At 40.1% G+C, this 19,635-nt stretch overlaps 1 protein-coding gene across 3 annotated transcripts in view; it reads right to left on the bottom strand.

Moving 5' to 3' along the window:
- AOPEP (aminopeptidase O (putative)) overlaps positions 1 to 19,635 on the bottom strand; it is a 331,307-nt gene that overhangs the window by 274,262 nt on the left and 37,410 nt on the right. For all 3 annotated transcript variants that reach the window (XM_081151075.1, XM_081151073.1, XM_081151074.1), the window contains one exon: positions 8,343 to 8,509. In XM_081151075.1, the coding sequence (XP_081007201.1) occupies positions 8,343 to 8,493 (151 nt within the window). In that variant the 5' untranslated portion in view covers positions 8,494 to 8,509. The remainder of the gene's footprint in view (positions 1 to 8,342; positions 8,510 to 19,635) is intronic.

Below are 19,635 nucleotides of genomic sequence, written 5' to 3'. Positions count from 1 at the left end.
ACATACTCTGTATAATGTATATGTTATATATATTTTGTGTATTTGTGACAGTACATATAAAAAATACATAAAAGGAGGGAAAGCTCCCAGTTTCAGTTGCTCTTCCTTGGCTTCCTTCCTGAGTGCTTGGGTCTTTCAGCAAACCCCAGCTCTTTTTCTCTCACGGAAGCCAAGCCTACACATTCTGGTTTTATGAGCTGGTGCCACCCTCCTGAATACCCATGGCGTGACTGTCTTTCGTTAGTCCTCCGCTGTTGCTCAAGGGCGGGAGCTGGCACCAGAACAAAGGAGACAGTAAGAACACCCTGGGCTGGTATGCGCCAGCACTGCCTAACCAGGGCCACGTGCCAGGTCATGCCACCGCTTCTCAAGCACGGATGCCACTGGCAAGGCTTTGGGTTTCCTTCCCTGCAACATGGTACCGCCTAGGGCACAGGAGACCCATGAGAGAATGACCTTCAAGATCATTCTTGTGAACCAGGTAAAAGAGCGCCACCTACTGAACAGAGGACACAAGCACCTCCCTAGGTTTTGAGGTTTCCCTTTGTGGCTAATGAATACCTAAAGGAAGACATCGCACCAGGACTGCTCTTCCGCGTCTCAGCCTCCATTCTGACCTACGGCACAGACAACCTACTTCCCCTGAAAGTTAAGTACAAAATGGACTGTCGAATTACCCCAAACCATACTGCTCCAGATGGTCACAGGTACATTTTAGTACTTGACCCACATGAGAAAACTCATGAATATTAAGCCTAAGACAAAAATCCACAGCAAGAATTGGTATACACATGCCTGCAGAATCATCAATACCCAAAAGAAATCATGATGAATTCCCCATATGCCCAGCTCTAAGAAGTGCAGCTCTAGGAAGGCAAGAAAGAACTAGTCAAAAGCAAGTCACAAAGAAAAGAATGACCTGACTCAGACTAGAACGTGCTAGGCATTATTTGAGCCCTTATGAGAGATGTAAGAGCAGAACAGCATACTCAGTCACCAGTAGCTTTCTGAAGAGAAGAGATGAATGTATTCACTCTGTACTCCTACCCCTTGAAACACATGTATGTGTACTAGCCCAGGATAAAGTTTCCTCAGTTCCAGAAACAAGCAGCTTTCTCTACTCTGCATTCTCTGTGGTGAAAACACTTAATCATAACCATTCCTAAATGTCTTTAATCTACCACTTCCTTATACATAATTCCTGGTTGCATGCGGTGGGAGCAGTCTAAATGGTATTGCTCATTTTAAGCCATCAAGGGGGAAGAAAAGTTGGCTTTCAACAGCACACAGGAGGGTCTGGACCCTGAAATCTTGGCTTTTCCCTGGAATTTCCCACACAAAGTCAAGAGAGAAAATGTCAGAGAGCTGGTCTGTTGGGCAAGCCAGAGAGCAGCATTTTGCCCAGGATGAAGTAATGTCTACAGTCTCCTACTTTTGAACAGAAAAATGAAATCAGATCCTATGTGAGGGCACATATAGTTTAACACCTTTCACTTCACCTGCTTTTCCTCGTACGTTTGGAAGCAGCTTACATTAGTCAGTCTTGTTCATTTATTTGAGGCTTCCCATGAAAAATGTAAGAGGAATATTTTATTTTTCTAGGATGTAGAAATACACTAAATTAGACTCTGCAAAAATAAAACTAAGCAACAAAAAAATTAGCAAACAGGGAAATGAGAATGTACCACACCCATTTTTTTCTTTTAAAATCTATTGAGCCTACAGAAAAGGCGTGGGCTCCAATCAGAAGCAGAGCCAGAGAAAGGACCCTAGAATCACTGCCGTCACTGTCAGTGGTGCTTTAATTTCTTCTCCCATGAACATATCACTTGTCTCATTACACAGAACACAGTTATTCCAGAAATAAGCATTAAGCACCTACTGCAGACAAGGCACTGGGTCTCTGTGCTTAATAGGTTGGCTATATTTTGGCAGGGAATACAGGCCAACAATAACACACAGGCTAGCATTTCCGTCTGCCCAAATGACATTATGCTGAGGAAGTTAAATAATAAAGGAGACACACAAGTCAATCTAAATCTACAGCCTCGACTTAGCTCTCCTGAAGAAAGGATAGTGGCTTCTCAGCTAATAAAATTCTTATGATGGTTATCAGGCTACAGTCTAAACCATTGGCCTTCTTATTACAAACAGCCAAGGAGTGATTTCCCTCATACAGCAAGGCCTTCTGATTTCCATGCTCTGTCCCCAGGCTGCTGTCATCGCTGTGCCTGTGATGTGCCTCATTGCATTATGCTGCTCCCAGGTGCTTTTCCCCTTTCAGGAAATCAGCTGACGCCTGGCAAAGGTGCTAATCAGGCTGGTGTGGCACTGGGATGGAAACTATGAGCTGAGGGTCGAGTTTGCACTCATATTTTCAAGGATAGCTCATCATTAAAGGGCACTGTGCATAAGAGAGGAGGTCCTATGAGACCAATCTACCAATCTAGAAAACACAACTCAGGAAGGAAGTAGTATCATCTTATATCCACAGACTATTTTTTCTAAGAAGTGTAGAGACACCTAGAGATTACTCCCCCCTCCAGAACAGCAACTCTGGAACTGGCAAAGAGCTCTGCCAGCATCTTTCCTGGCCGACCTCTGACAAACCCAGCTTGGGCTGCAGGAGGTACTGCAGTATTAGGCATAGAGTGCTTTCTCCTTGCCAAGCCTCCCTCAGTTTGAGTTGGTAAAGTCTGGTCTGAGATATCACATAAGGTATAAGTGGTATGAACATTAGCAAATCCCAATTGCATGTATTTATTTTAACTCTGTGCTGAATTGGTAATTCTGAAAAAAGGTCCACAGATATATTCCTGGAGATATGAAAATTTTCCACAAAAATTATAAAGTCAATTCTTGTTTCAATTTTTATGCTAATCTTCAAACAGACAACAACAGACAGATACTGAAGAGGTCAGAAGACTCTCCTGTAGAGGACCAGTTAGTAAATATGCTACGCTTTGTGGGCCATGTAGTCTTTGCTTCAACTATTCAGCTCTGCCACAACAGCACCAAAGTAGCTAAAGATGAGGGCCATGTTCTAATCAAACGTTATTTCCAAAAACAGGCAGTGGCTGCTTCTGGCCAGTCAACTGGGTTATCCAGATATAACTGAGTACTGCCAAACCACCTCCAAGCTCACATGGGCCTCAGTGCTGTGACTGCACAGCGACAGGCAGCAGCACTTTCATTATTGAGAGGTAATGAGAAAACGACATAAAGCTGATGCTTTTTATGAGAACAGACACCACAGCAGGCTGTGCGAGGGCAGCTCTCCAGCACGGGGCAGGACGGTGGTGGAGAGCCAGATCGCCGCGGCTCACGCACGGGGCTGTGCGCAGCACGTCCACGCTGTGAGGGACAAATACGTTTCAACAACATATTAACCTTTGCATTCAACTTATGTCGTTCATTTGAAGTTTAATGATTTAATAATTTAATCTGTGCCTAATTTATAATTTTATTTTGGCTTTATAGATCTGTAAGAATTATAAGCATACAAAGTTTATATCTAGTCTTAACACTCATAGTTTTAAGATATCATTCTAATACAAGTAATTTCAGCCAACCCTGGTGGACATGATTTTTCTTCCCTCTAAATAGAAAAATAATGCTCGAGTCTGAGACACACAGCCAAAAACAAGCCTTTCCGTCTGAATTGCGGGACCAAACCGTGAATGGAAAGTATGCAGGCCTGGTGAGATGGGGCAGGGAGAGCCACACGGCATGGTGGAGGTGTGGCTACCACAAAGCGCAGAAACGGAGGCTGGAGGTGTCCAGGTGTCGGGGTCGCCTGACACTGCAGTGTTTCCGATAATCAATTTCAGCATGGCAGGGAACCAAGGAGGGAGGGTGGAGAAAGAGGTTGTGTGAATCCACCAGAACTTCACTAGACAACTGCCAACCAGACACCGAGCCTGGATGGAGAGGCTGTGCGCACACTAACCTCAACTGCTGAAGAGAGGGCAGCTTTCAGACAGGACACATGTGGACAGTGAATGGAGCAAAGGGAAATTCACAGGCGGCATCCTGTCCGCTGGGACACACCAGCGAGGAAAGCCATGAGCACCAGGGGAAGAAACACTGCAAAATAAAGGTAAAAGAAAATATCATTCTAAGGACTCAGAAGAACAAGCCTCAGAAATCAATTTACTGTAGAAACCAGTTTAGGAAACTGGCATTCCTATTATGCTACAAGAAGATACAACTTCTATGAAAAAATAGTAAAAAGTGTGAGAAGACAACAGACTGAAACAGTATAACAGAGTGAGTTCAAAAGATAACAAAGACAAATCAAAAAGATAAGGAATGATTGTAAGGAAACTAACAATTTAAATCTATAATGGAATTAATAAGGAACAAAATGTTTCCATGGAAAATCAGTGGTATAGAGTGTGAATAAAAAATGAAAAGGCAAGCTACACAGACTGAGGGGATATATTTGAAATACATATATCTGATAAAAGGTTTGTACCTAGAATACACAAAGCATTCTTACAACCTAATAATAAAACAACCAAAACCCCCACATTAAATAAATGGGCAAATGACTTGAAGAGATGCTTTTCAAAGGAAGATATAAGAATGCACAATAAGTACGGAAAGTGGCTCACCATCACTAGTCATCAGAGAAAGCAAATTAAAACCACAACAAGACAGCCTTGGACACCCAGTTGGAAGGCTAACATTAAAAGGACTGACAACACCAGTGTTTGCAAGGATGCACCGCAACAGGACCCTCATCTATTGCTGGTGGAATACGAAGTGATACAATCACTTTGGAAATAGTTTGACAGATACTTACAAAGTTAAACATGCACTTATATGATCCAAAAATTCCACTCTTATGAATTTACCCAAGAGAAATGAAAATCTATGTCCTCAAAAAGACTTGCACACAAATGTTCAAAGCATTGTTTATCATCATGGCTAAACATAATTCAAATGTCCACCAACAGGTGAGAGAATAAACAAACTATGGTTTACTCATAATGGGCTACTATTCACCGATTTAAAAAAATAATAAACTATTAACTCCCACAACAATATGGATAAACCTCACAAACGTTATGCTGAGCAAAAGAAGTCAGACACAAAGGATTACACATGGGATGACGCCATTTATATGAATCTTCAGCAGAGACAAAGCTAATCTACAAATACGGAAATCAGATCAGTGGTTGACAGGAGTGGGGCTAGGGAGGAATGAGTTAAGGAGAGATGGCAAAGGCACAAGGGGAGTCCCAGGGTAAAGGAAATGTTCTACATCTTCACAGGGGTGCCGATTAAACTAATTGGTGTAATTGTCAAACTTCATTGAATAAGGCTTAAACTGTGTGCATTTTATTACATGTAAATTATACTTTAATGAAGTTGATTAAAAACAAAGGTATTCACAGCTAGCTTCTTTCTAGAAATTTGTGAATTGCATAAATAAATAGAAATTCTATGAGCCTCTAGGCAAGAAAATCATATTTTCAAAGAATTTTTAAAAAATTGATATTAGAGGCCTGACCAGTGGCTCAGAGGTTGAGCACTGACTCATGAACCAAGAGGTCACCGGTTCGATTCCCAGTCAGGGGACATGCCCAGGTTTCAGGCTCCATCCCCAGTAGGGGGCATGCGGGAGGCGGCCGATGGATGTGTCTCATAGATGTTTCTCTCTCTCTATCCCTCTCCCTTCCTCTCTCTCCAAATAATCAATAAAAACATATTTTAAAACATTGATATCAGATTTTTCCTCAGAAATGCTAAGGAATGATAATGAAAATGTTTATAGTTGTTAAGAGATAGAAGAAGTCCTAAGAATTTTAAACCTAGACAAGGATTGTTCATAAGTGAATACAACTAAAAGCCAACCTAAATAGGGAGGGCTCATAAAATATACCACACATCCACCCTTCTAGAAAAAGAACAAAGTGAGACCATTTCCCAGGTGACTGAGAGATGATTCAAACTTAAAAGCTCAAGAATAAAGACAGTCTAAATACTTACTGCAAATATGATTTGAAACTACATGATATAAAACAGTAATTGTAATTCATAGGAAATATAATACAAAAACAAAATACAGAAATAATATGGGTCCTAAACCCCGATTGTATTAATTAAAACTGGGGAATATGGGTAAGGGAAGATGATAGAAGTAAATGCCCATTAAATTCCTTATTTGATACTCAGTGAAGTCAAGAGCTATTGGTTCACAAACTGTAAAAGATCCATTTATGGAATACTCTACAGTCATAAAAATAATGAGAAAGCTCTTTATGCTCAGATATGAAATTATCTGTAAGACAAATTTATTCTAAAGGGTGAAGTACAATACAAAAATATGTACAGAATACTACAGTCTGTGCAACAAAGGAGGAAAAAATATATTATACATATATTATACATAGGAAATTGGTGGCTTTGGTTACCTTGAGGAAAGGGTTACTGGGCAGCTGAGAATTAGGAGTAAAAAGGAGACTTTAGTGCAATTTTTTGTCCTTTGTTTATTTGTAAATGAACCACAGAAATGTGACCTATTTTTAAAACTAAAATTTTTAAATGTATTATTTGTTTTGTTTTTATTTTGAGAATCAAGTATATACTCACTGAAGATTCTAGTACATGTGTAAATCTAGTTTGTGATAAAGGAGATACCACAACTCAGAAAAGATTCAAAATAAATGACCTTGAAGCAACCTGTTTCCTATTTGGAAAAAATATATATTTGTAGTCCTCATTTCACAATCCTGACTAGAATAAACTACAAACAGATTAAAGACTTAATGAAAAAATTTTTAATTAAATAAAAATATTTTAAAAAAAACAGATGAATCTCAGATCAAAGAAAGAAAGATCTTCAAAGAGTAATCTGACAGATTTGACTAAATAAAAATTAAAATCTACAATAGATCAAAACATTATATAAAATCAAAAGGCATACTAAAAACTGGGAAAAATACTTTTCATAAATATGATGATATTAATATCTTTATTTTTTAAAGAGCCAATCAAATTAATATACAGAACAAATTTTTTAAAACTTCACTGAAGCCTCAGTACAAAAATGGGCAAAGGAAATAAACAGAAAGGAAATGAAGATGGTTAAGAAAACTATAGGGACATATAAAATCTCATTGATAATCAAAGGAATCCAAGTTAAAGATACACCTTTTCTTGCCTGTCAAATGGGTGAAGTTCCCAGGAAATGGGGACCCCATGAAGGGTATGAAAAATGTATTATTGGTACAACTGTAAATTGGTACAACCTTTCTGGGAAACAACTTGGGATATCTACCAACAGCCTTACACATGCTGAAAACTTTTGCTCAATAATCCTAATTATATACTAAATGTCTCCTCAGGAATTTAATGCAATTTTATTTATAATAGGAAAAAAAACCTGGAAACAATAAAAATGTCTAGTAGTACAAAAATGTTAAAATATGATATATGCATACAATAAAATATTATGCAGACCTTAAAATAATAGTTTTGAAAAATACTTAATGACCTGGGAAACATTCAAGATACACCATAAGTAAAAAAACTGTTATATGCTATGATGACAATTTTGAAATGACAATACATACCATCCATATAGATTAATACGTACCAGCCATATAGTTTTACATACTGGCAACAAAATGTTAGCAACCACTTTTTCTAAAATCATTTAATTTTATTACTTTTAATTTCTCCAAAATTTAAAGTTTCTATAAGTGCCATATTTTAAATGAAGAAATATTACAATTACAAAAATCTCACCTGGCATCAACATGCTCAGGCTCTCACTGAACAAGTTAATTATTGCAATATGCAAGTAACTCCCAGACAGAACCTTGTGGGCTCATTAGCACTTGCCTTCCATCTTTTACACCTCTGGTGCAGAACTCCCGTGGGCGAACAGTGTTTAGAACAGAGCCTGACCAGGACAGCTCTGGTGGGCCAGCCAACAGCACTATCACTCGGCGTAATGAACACCCTGTGCAGGCTCCACAACCCAACCACAGGCAACTCAACTGTAATGGTGTTTCCGTGACACACTTGCCTGCCCAGAAAGTCTTCAACCAAGACCACCCACTTATGGCCCACAAACCACCAGGTCAAAGCAACTGCTAAAACACTCTAGGAATTGATAAGTCTGGCATGAAGAGCCCCACATGCCTGCCCAGGCTCCCCAAAGCCCCCTCCTCCTCCCCGCTGTTTTCTCTGGCAAGATGTTTTCTAGCATGTTCATTCCAACCCAACTAATAAAGGAGCTCTTTAAAGTTGCGAAAAACACCACGTATTGGGTTCCCGGTCGAGCGTGTGTGTGATACATAAAGAAGCACCGAACACATGTATAGTACCTTCCCGAAGCTGTGTTGGCTTGGCAGAATTTTCCCCACTCATTAAAACAACAAAAGATGCAGCTGCTCGGACTGTGGCCTGCCATGTTGACATGGCAACGGGTGGCTCCTGGCATGGAAAAAGGGCCCTGTTGTTTACTGGAGATCCCATAGTATAAACACATGGCCTGCAAAAGACAGACAAAGAAACAAAGGGGGAGAATCTTTAAAATAAGTTGTCACTTTCCTCATCACCATGGTAGAGAAGGTTAAGTTGAGCTTTCAAAGAAAAAACATTTGAGGCTTTGTAGTTGACTAGTTTCAAAGCATTTTCAACTGAAACTGCCAAGGGCTGTCTAAGTGGTAATTTCTCCCAAATGAATTACTTAAATATGTAAAGAGAGTTGTTTTTTAAGGGAAAAATACTTTTTGGTTAAAGTTTTAAACACTAGTCTGCCAAGTTAAAATTTATATTACCCTTGCCCCTCCCCTTAAGCTAACCTTACGCCTTTAAAAGAAAAAACTTTAGAGACATTCTTACAAAACTCGGAAAATATTCTGGAACAGAAAATAAGTTTGGAGATCACTGAGATATTAATGTTTGGAAAAACAAGCTGGTGGTCTCAAATCCAGTGGTGGTGGGCTGATACCCCAATCTTGGAAACCAACATCTCTAATAGAACCCGTGTGGGAGTCCTTGTGTGGAGGCGAAGAACAGGGGTTGGCATATAAACAGGACTATAGGTGACAGGCTGTGACAGGAAGGCCAAGTGTAGACGTTATCAAAGCAAGTTTGGGAAACCAATGGCATGACACTAAGGCTCATTCTGTTAACAATTAAAATAGACAAACCTTTGCTTACCAAGAACGATCTCTTCCATGATTAAGTCACAGTTGACAGAGATGGAAAAGATCAATGAGATCAAGGGAATACATTCTTTTGACACCACAATGTAGAAGGCACAAAACTGAGTCAGGAAAGTGTCTTAGGAAAATGTTCCCACTTTTTGCTTCACTATGATTAACATTTATTGTATTCCTAAAATGTGCAAGAACACACAGAATGATGGTCCCACTCTATGAGTCAAGGTCCAGTCAAGAAAAAACTGCCTAGGTCTTAACAAACAGAGATAATTTAATATAGGGAATCGGTTTATACAAGTGCTATAAGAGCTGGGAAGCCAAACAGGGCACAGTGAGGCAACCCAGAGATTAAGCACAGCAGTAAGTAGCTGGGACTCTTTGGGTTGGAGAAGCTGATGTTATTGGCTGTTGTTGCGTCATCCAGCAGACGCCAGCAGAAATCACAGTGGGGACTGTCCAATGGGTACCGGGATTAGAGGACGCTCCGTCACTGTTGGAGATGCCAAAGGAAGCTGGGGGGGAACATGAAACACTGTGTTTCTCACCAACTCCTGCTGTCAAATTTTTCCACCAGTGCCCCCCAGCTCCACACTGGTCAAACCTACCAGGAAACAGAAGACAAGGTAGCCTAGGTAATGAGGTGCATGGTCATTCAGAGAAGATCACAATAAGAGCAGAAAATGGACCTTAGGGCAGATAGGCAGGTGCAGTCTACCTTCCTAGAAGTATACATGATAACTCACAGGTTTGACAGGGAACAGGGAAAGATCAGAAATTCAGACTTTATTCCTGCCTGGGTTTCTGATTAAATGACTATGGAAAAGCTCCTTGACCTGAGTCACATGTAAAATGGGGATGGAACACAGGTTGGTGACCTCCACTTTCTGTTCTCGTCCATATACCTATGATTCTGTATTCCAAGTTTATAGATCCAAGAACAAAATTTCATGGAAGATCCAGAATCTCCCATCAGTTCCAATGAGCCTTATTTAACTGTCCTGCCTAAGGCTGTTTAAGAACCCAATGAGTTGCCTCTCCCAGGTAGGGCTGGTGGGGGTGGGTATGTGGTGAGAGGTATGCTACAGCAGCTCAAGTAGCCTAACAAGGTTGGGTCAAGCATGCCTAGTTCTGATCATTCTATCTATTAAGTGTTTTGTTTTTTTCCAAAAGCCCATCTTAGAGAAGGGTCCCAAAAAAGAAAAGTGAGTATTGTCAGTGGAAACAAGGTGTATTCCCAGTTGCCAAATGGCAGGCATGACTCTTGCTTCCTCTGGCAATGGCAGACCTTGAGATCGAGGCTTGCTTTCTCACTGAACAGGATGGATCCCACAGTTTTTCTCAGTTCAAGAGCTCTAGGAAGCCACTTCCAATCTAAGTACACTTGTGAAGTTAAACTTATTTGTGATGCTCACAGGAAAATAGCAGGCTCTTGTCTACAGATGTCCTAAGACTTTCTCTGTTTCAGGCAAAGGGGAGCAGTCCCATATCATGGTCTGAAGTCCTAGGGTGCTCAGGTCAAGTCTAAAGTATCTGTGCTCTCTTGCTGTTGTGCTCAGCACCTCATTTCCTTAGGATGACTCTGGTGTTTCAGTCTCCCCTTCTCTGCATAGAGAAAAAATCCTCCCCAAAATATTGGCTTGCCAAGGTCTGCTGTCCTTCGCCCTAACAGGTTGGGTTGGAGGCCATGCTAGACACCTCTTTCCAGAAGAAACAAGCAGATTTGAGACAAGGCCATATCTGAGGAACACTGCAGAGGAAGAATCAGAGGGACTTAGTGGTTTGCTGAAGGACAGGGAGAAGTAAAGAAAGGCCTCTCTGAGGTAGCCAGCTTCCAAGTTGGTCCCTAATAACCCCTGCCTCCTTATATTCACACCCTTGTGTAGTCCCCTAGCACAGTGTATGACGGTTAGTCTGTGTGACCAATAGGAGATGGCAGGTACCACTTCTGAGATTATTTAAAAATCTGTGGCTTCCATTTTAAGGGTTCTCCCCCCCCCCTTTTCTCTTCCTCACTGACTCTGGGGAAAATCCAGCTGCTATAGCATGAGGACACACTGGGAGCCTATGGAGCACTCATGTGAAACCGAGACCTCTAGCCCACAGTCAGTGAGGACATGTGGTCTGTCAACAGCCATGCCTGTGAGTTGGGAAGAGGACCATCCAGCTCCAGTTAAGCCTTGAGATGCCTGCACCGCAGGAGAATGCAACCTTGTAAGAGATCCTGGCCACGACCACCCAGTTAGGTTGCCCCTGGATTCCTTAGAAACTGTGAAATAGTAAATATTTATTCTTTTAAGCTGTTAAGTTTGGGGGTAATTTGTTATCCAGAAATAGGTAACAGAATTTTCTCAGGTTTCCAGCTCAAGTGAGAAAATGAATCATGAAGTTATTAAACAGGAAAGGAAACTCAGGACCACAAGGAAGGTCACAGAAGGGTCAGGGAGAAGAGGAGTTCCTACCTGTGTAATTTGCATATAAAAGGCTTTACTCACCATATGGCAGAGGGCATTGTAAGGACACAGAGATGGTGACTTCCTAACCCCAAACAGCTCAGTGTCCAACAATGGGACTGAGTGTCTGAAATCAGACTGATCTAAGAAAATTTAAGAATGATAATTTTAAAAAGTAGTGTTTTTTTGTTGCAGGCAGATTTGAGTCTGGGTGCCACACTCAGATAGGGGGGTTGGGGTGGGAACTGTTCATCAGAGTGACAGCACAAAGAGCACCCCAAAAGTAGAGAGGAAGTAACTAGTCACTCCAATTAGAGGGGGAAAGACAGGACTTTGGGGAACATCATCAACTTGAATGATTTTTGCCAGCACTTTAATCATCTTTCCCAGTGATCCCCATGACCACCACACTAAGAGAAACAAGAAAAAGACACCAGCAAAACCCAAAGATACAGGCCGGAAGCCCCTGAGCCTGACAGTCTGGAAGGAGAGCCACGCCACAGAGGTTCAGAAGGTCAATGTGCGGAAGCCGGAAGGGGGACCAGAAATTCCGACCCAGCCAGAGGAAATACCTGACATCAGGTGGACAGGAACAACACGCACGCCCGGATTTCACATATTACAGATGGTTGGACAGTTTTTGGTATCCGTACTTAAATGAACAACATCCAAAATTAGTGTCTCCGTAAGCAGTTTACAAAACGATCAAGGATCTGATTCATTTTAAATAAAATCTCGAAATGTGTTTCTAAGCCAAAGAATACTAAGTTATTTACATGTGTCTGACTCAGGACTTACTTTTTAACCATGACACCAAATTCACTCACCGAAAACTGCTAGAAGCATAAAAATTGGGGGTTAAAATTCTTCAGGGGCTTTTCTCAGGTCTTGGGCACACAGCCAAAGATTACCAAACTCTATAACCACTATAATCACAATAGAAAATTCCTAGACAGTCAGTCACTTGCACACAGAGATACCTCATGTCAGTGACCCTTTAAATGAATCAAAGGAAATGAGTTTTGAATTAAGCTGTTGAAGATTTTTAAAAAGAAAGATAAATAACTATATTTTAACAGGAATGAGATCTTTAACCTCTGGATAAAGCTCTAATGGTGGAATGTTAGGCATCTGACAGCAAGTGGAGAACAGGTGAACATGGGGTCTTCATAGTCATGACAGTCATCCTCTCTACTTGGTGACTGAGGGTAAAGATGGCTCCCATCATGCACACATTAACTGAGAACTATATGGAGAGCTGGTTTCCTGCCCTCCATACCCCAAGAGGGGAAGGATATCTCTATGCACTTATAAACATGTTCTACAGTTATCTGGATGTGTGATCACAAATAAATGCAGCTGTGTTTATGCGGCGTGCACAGCCTTGCACCTCGGCCATGTTGCTAAAACACGCCAGTCGAAAATTCTCTGATGCTTACTTCCATACTGGATAATTCCTTCCAGCACGCAAAGGAAAACTCCCACACCCGGCTCAGCTCACATGCTGCATGGGAGACTCCTCGGGGAGCCCAGTTAACTGCACAGGAGTTGTGGAAGTGGGAGGAGGACACTGAAAATCAAAAAGAAAACAGGGTAATACAGGGGTTGAGAGGCAGGCCCCTGACTTGCTGCCATTAAAGAACAGAAGTGAGGAAGAACCTGCCAGAATAACAATGACCTTGGCTTTGTTATATGTCCGTGTGCTCCCAGAGTGGTCAAATAAGGATGAGACATACCATGCTGCTTTGATCTGAATGTGTTCCCCCCAAATTCTCATGTTGAAATCCTAATGCCCGATGTGATGGCATTAGGAGGTGGGACCTTTGGAAGGTGCTTAGGTCGTGAGGGCAGAGTCCACATTAATGAGATTGGAGCCTGACAGAATTCCCAGCCTCTGGCTCACCCAGAAGTGAGCCTTCTCCAGAACCCAAACATGCTGGACCCCAGATCTCAGACTTCCAGCCTCCAGGACTGTGAAAATAAATCCATTTATAAGCCACCCAGTCTGTGGTATTTTGTCATAGCCTGAGCAGACAGAGACCTATGCCATCTATTAAAAAAAAAACAAAAAAACACTTATAGGGGATTTATTCAAACCATGTATTTTCTTTCCCTTCATTTGACTACTGTATGCATTTTGTCTTTTTGCAGTTGGGGTGAAAAGGGGGTTATTTTTAGTTTAAAAATGTTTCAGGTTCCATTACTTTGCATAAAATCACCCATTTTCAGAGACTTAGTTATCACCATTCAGTGAATGGGGAGGGGGCTGCTCCAGAAGAGGGTAGGAAGTGAGGAGTCCACATTGCCTGCATGTGGCTGGATGGGGTGTTTTCCCACAAGGAGGCACTGAGCTGGTCACTGGACGCCGGTGGCCCACATTCTTTTATAGGTTTTCCAGGGTCACAAAGTCCTCAGGTATCTACCAATTCCTCGCCATCTGTTCTCCTTCCTGCACCTGACCTTTTTTATGATGCCCTAATCTCATTAAACCCAAGTTACAGTCTCCACTGCAGGTGAGCAACCCTTTTACCTTCTTGTGCCACAAAAATGAAGAGCCAAACTATCACAACAAGAAGTGTCAACTATGACTCTCTCTCTCCTACACACACACACACACACACACACACACCCTTTCCTTATCATCACTCTACTTCATGGCACAATTACCAGAACCAGGATCCATCAAACATACTAAAGGTATGGCAGGTCGAAGAATGAGGATTGGACTCCGATTTTCCATCTAGTCAAAAAGGACTGGACTGAATAAAAGTGGCTTTGAGTCAGAAATCCACCACTTTTCACCAGAGGTGTTTTGGATGGAAAATTGGCAAGCTATTTATAAAGCAAAGACAGTATTTCTCATTTGGAAGTCCCTTGTGAATATAGAACTTTACATGTGGAAAGCATTTGGAGATCCTCAGATGGAAACTTCTCGTTTTATACATGAGAAAATTGAGCTCCAGAGAAGTAAAATGACTTATCTGAAGTCACAGAGCTAGTTGGCAGCATGGCTCTGAAGAGTACTTCGGGCTCTTGCTCTCACCATCTGGTTCTTTTCAATATATTACACTTTTGGTTATAGTTTGCTGTGTTTTGTCATTTTCTGTTGATGCTGTTTGGTTGGTCATTTTGGTTACTTGTTTAACACGGTCTATTGTCTTTTCTCCCGCGACTCGAATGGGATTCTGGGAAACGGAGGCGGATCTACGTGCAGCAAGGGGAGAAAGAGGCTAGAGCAGAACCTTCCAAACATTTTCACGTTTGGAAATCTCGGTTCCTCCTTTAAAGCTCTACAATATTATAGAAATAATGTGTATTTCCAGTTTAGTTCTCATGAATTTCGTATTGGTTTCTGGAAGCAAATAAGAAAAAAATTAATTGTAGAAACGTTCCTTTTAGATTTTAGATCTCTTCTGAAAGATCTTCCGCTCATTTTTTTTAATTTTAAAACTTTCCTTTATAGTGAGATATAAAACAATGAAACTATTTTAGTGGGGTAGAAAACATGTTTTAACATCTGGTTCTGATGTCAAACTAAAAATACTCCAAAGGTCTACATCTTTCTTGGTCCAACAGCTGAGCAATAAATATAATAGAAAAAAATTGCTCTCTTTTGTATTTTGCCAACTTTATACTGGTCTTGTCTAAAACAAAGAAACATCATAGTGATTTAGAAAATTTTAAATTTTAATATTACTTTAAATTATAATTATTTTCCTAATCAGTTTCTTTATCTTTAACAATGATCCAAATAGTTGTAGCTTTAAAAATAAATTTGCTATATTTAACCAAATTTCTCCTCCACTCAACTCATGTCCAGTGATGTCATCAGCTTAAGCCCAGATCTCCTAGACCACTTGGCTGGTTCCACAACTATTTTAATGACGCTAAGGGAATGGGTTACCAGAGAGAATGCTTTGGTTTTAACTAACATTTCATTCACTGGAATGGGAAAAATATGGGAACATGCAGAAAGTACATAAACTTTGAATAAAGATTGCCATTTTTGAAAGCTGTTTTCTTAGGTCTGTTAAGAACACAGAATCAAAGAGATATGAAGTCCCTTTCTAACTTAAGCAAGAACATCTTTACATACTCTTGACCTTGACCCTGTTCTCAAATAGTTCTTCAGAATATTTTTAAAGGACAGGAACACACCACACAAAGTAAACATTGTTTCTAAGAACCAAGCTGTATCAGATTTTCATATATGTGTTTGCTTTATCAGTCATTTTTAAATGTCAGCTAAAATTCGTATCTAAATGATGGAGGGAAGAAAGAGCATTTCAGTTCAAGAGCTGCCACAACCCCACAATGGCTAAACCAAGGCAGGAAAATGTAGCTTTTATACTTATTTCCAGATATTTTATTTTAGAACTAGAATAATAATGGGAAAGAAGAGGTTATTGACAATAATTGGAAGGAATACACTTTCATAGCTTCAAATGTACTTTCAGTTCACCAGAGAACACTGCCACTTGGTAAAAATGGGAGGACAGCCCTCAGAGAAGAGGGGTTTTAGGGTAGAAAGACGGTAACTTCTTTCCAAATTTGAGGTTTATTTTGTTAATAAACTTTTTATTTTGGAACAGTTTTAGATTTTTTTAAGTGCAAAAATATAGAGAGCTCCCATATACTCCATACCCAGTTTTCCCTATTATTAACATCTTATAATAGTATGTTACATTTGTCACAGTTGATGAACAAATATTGACTCATTATTATTAGGGAAAGTCCAAATTTTACTCAGATTTCCTTAGTTTTTCTTTAATGTCCTTTTTCTGTTCCAGGATCCTACATTACCTTTAATCGTTGTATCTCCTTAGGTGCTGGGTTTCTTAAGGCTTTCTTAATGTTGACTTTGAGTTCTGAGGAGTACTGGTAAGGTATTTTGTTGAATGTCCCTTAGTTGGGATTTATCTGATGTTTCTGTCTTGGTTAGACTGGGGTGTGGCTTTGAGGGAGGAAGGTCACAAAGATGTCTGTCATTCTCATCACATCATACTAAGGATACACACTATTAACATGACCTATCACTGTTGATGTTAACCTTGCCCCCCTCAATGAGGTCCTGTCTGTGAGGTTTCTCCAATGTAAAACTACACACCCCCTTTCCATACTGTCCTCTTGGGAAGGAAGTCACTGTGTGTAGGCCACACTTAAGGAGAGAGGAGGTATGCTCCACTTCCTGAGGACAGAGTGCCCCCATAACTTAGACTTCTGCACCAGGGATTTGTCCCATTCCCCTCCTTCTGTTTATTCAGTCAGTCACTTATATATATCAGAATGGACTCAGATGTTTATTTTATACTTTGTGTTACCATCCAAAGCTATTTTCTTTATTTTGTTGTTCAGCTTTGGCCATTAGGAGCTCTTTCACATGGCTCCCTGAACCTTTGACATACACCCACAGTTGCAGGTTGTAGATGTTGTTTGAGCATTTCCTTATTTTCTGGCACTAACAAGATGCTCCAGGCTCATCTTGTATATTTCTCGCCCTAGTCCTAGCTATTTCTCCAAGAAGCCCTGGTTCCTTTATTGGAGAATGGTACTAGAAACCAAGATCCAGGCTCTCGGTGTGCTCCTGCTTCTAAAACCCTTTCGGCTGACAAGCAAGGAAATATATGTGTGTATGCTAACCCTTGGAAACACCATCTCTATACTTATTTCTGTGTCCAACCATCCATATCTATATTAAGCTAAATGTGAGTCCATAGTGATGTCTCCAGTTCTAATCCATTTCCACATGCATTTTTCTAGCGTCTTCCCTTTGCTCATCTAAAACCTTGAACTTCGACAGTGAGAAAGCTGGCTCCCACCATCTGCCATTCACTTACTCAGTTGTTCAATTCCAGCATACATGTATAGTGATACCAAAATATAACCTATATACCCATGGGAAACAACTTTGTCAACTGTGATATTGTGTACAGTTTCCTTTGCCTTTAGCTTTACAGACTCCACATTTCCAAAGTTATTTAGGTCAGCATCCTTTCCCCTACCCACTTCAGTGAGGTTGTTTCACACATTTTAATATCATTAGATCATTTTGTCACATTTTATATTCCACCCTGGGCTCCTCTGACCTCCTAAATGATTTCTCACTTATGTAGAATAAACCAACATGAGTGTTATTCTGGACAAGGGGTGTGGTAAGGTAGGAAGGGAAGAAGCCAGTGATGGAACTTAAAGGAAAGGAACCAATTTAGAGGTTACTTAAGTTTCTGACTAATATAGATTTAAAAGAGAAATTTATTGAAAGCTAACATAATTCATTTATTTTTTTAAATGTCGAAATCTTTGTATACAGTCAGGAACATGGTAAAGATTAAATGTGTAAGAAATGTAGCTCTTTTTCACAATTAGACATGGCTTCTTCTAGGAGCTTCCAGTAATTTTATTCAATTTTCCTACTTGTAAAATGAGAATAAAAAGTTCCTCATCCAGGACTAAGAATTTATGGTAGGTATACTGATAGTATTCTGCATTCAAGGGTAAAAATGTAATAACTATTTAAGTTTTAATTAGAGGAAATAAGCTCTACCCAGTTATATTTTTCACATAATTGTGATATTTTATATTTTCACCCAATTATACCCATATAAAGCATTGCAACCCTGATAATTACTATTCACTCATATCACTAAGGAATTATTTCTGTCAATCAATTTGGGATCCTTGGGCATTTTAAAGTCCTTAAAGTATCCAAACAGTTACCAGTATATACCTAGGTTTATTCTTAAGCACATGGGAGAATTTACAAAGATCTGGTGGCTGTTCACAGAAGATAATCTTAAATAAAATCCCTCCCCTCCCCAAAAAAGGGGGGGAGAAAAAAAACATCTTTTGAGGATTAAAAAACACCACACATTTATTATCCCTGTACAACTGCATAAATGCCATTTCTGCACTCACGTGTAATCACAAACTTCCAAGGATACAGTTTAAACTCCTGCTGTGACCATGCATTTTATTAAATTATCAGAATTTATCAAGAATCAATTCACAAAGTCAGCCTCTGCAGGAGCAAATTGTGCCCAAGGACCTCTTTAGTTTATGGAAACCAGGAGTTATGCATTCCTACTCAACTATACGTAATGCAATTCACAAGTCTACTCTCTTTCTTTGCAGTGAGCACTGAGCAGACAGACATGTTTGAGGCCATTAACGGGTATTTCTTCCAAATACTGTCAATAGTTTCTCCTTCCCCATTATTCAATTCAAAAGTTAAATATCTATGAATATAAAAACTGTCATTTCCTAGTTAAGTATTCAGAGATAGTATAGTTAAATCTTATGAAAACCCCATCTTTAATAATTTCAAAAAAAACTTTGAAGTTACAATAAGAACACCTGTTTCTTTCCCCTCATGGTCTCCCAAGAATATCCAATGTTATTCTACAAATAAATCACTATGCTTTGTACTGATGTAAGTTTGTATCAAGCTTGCAATTTCCCAAAGGCTGCCTGAGACTCCTGCAGAAATAAGGCAGAAAGTGAACGCATTCCAAGTGGGGCAAGAGACCAGAGCAGGGGGTAAGATTAGAGGCAAGGAATGGGGTAATTAGGGCTCAAAGTCAAACTGATGCTTTAAAAAAAGGTAAAAGGTTTTTTGGGGGGTGGGTTGGAGAGAGATATAAGCACTTTAGCGAAACTACTGTTTCCACTAAGGCGGTCCAATGTCAGAAGGCGCTTAGGCAAGCTGGCAGAGACCACCACTCCTCCAGCCTAGCTCTGCAGTAACTACCACACTGATTTCTAGTACATCAGCACAAAGAAACAGTTAAAATAATGAGGGCTCTATAAAGTTTCATTTAAAAATTCTCAAATTCTAAAATTCCTGAACAACTGTTGGAGGAGTGGCAAGAAGGACAGAACAAAAGGCTCCTGAAATACATCCCCTGGAAATCAATGCCTATCGGTTCCTTCTCCCCACACTAAAAACCAGGAGTCTCCCTGCTATCGAATATGAAGAATCATGACCAGAGTAAGTCTGCACT

The sequence above is a fragment of the Miniopterus schreibersii genome, assembly GCF_964146895.1.
Source record: "Miniopterus schreibersii genome assembly, chromosome: 11".
NCBI classification, from domain to species: Eukaryota; Metazoa; Chordata; class Mammalia; order Chiroptera; family Miniopteridae; genus Miniopterus; species Miniopterus schreibersii.
The sequence above is the reverse complement of the archived record's forward strand: the minus strand, read 5'-3'. Positions and strand labels throughout refer to the sequence as shown.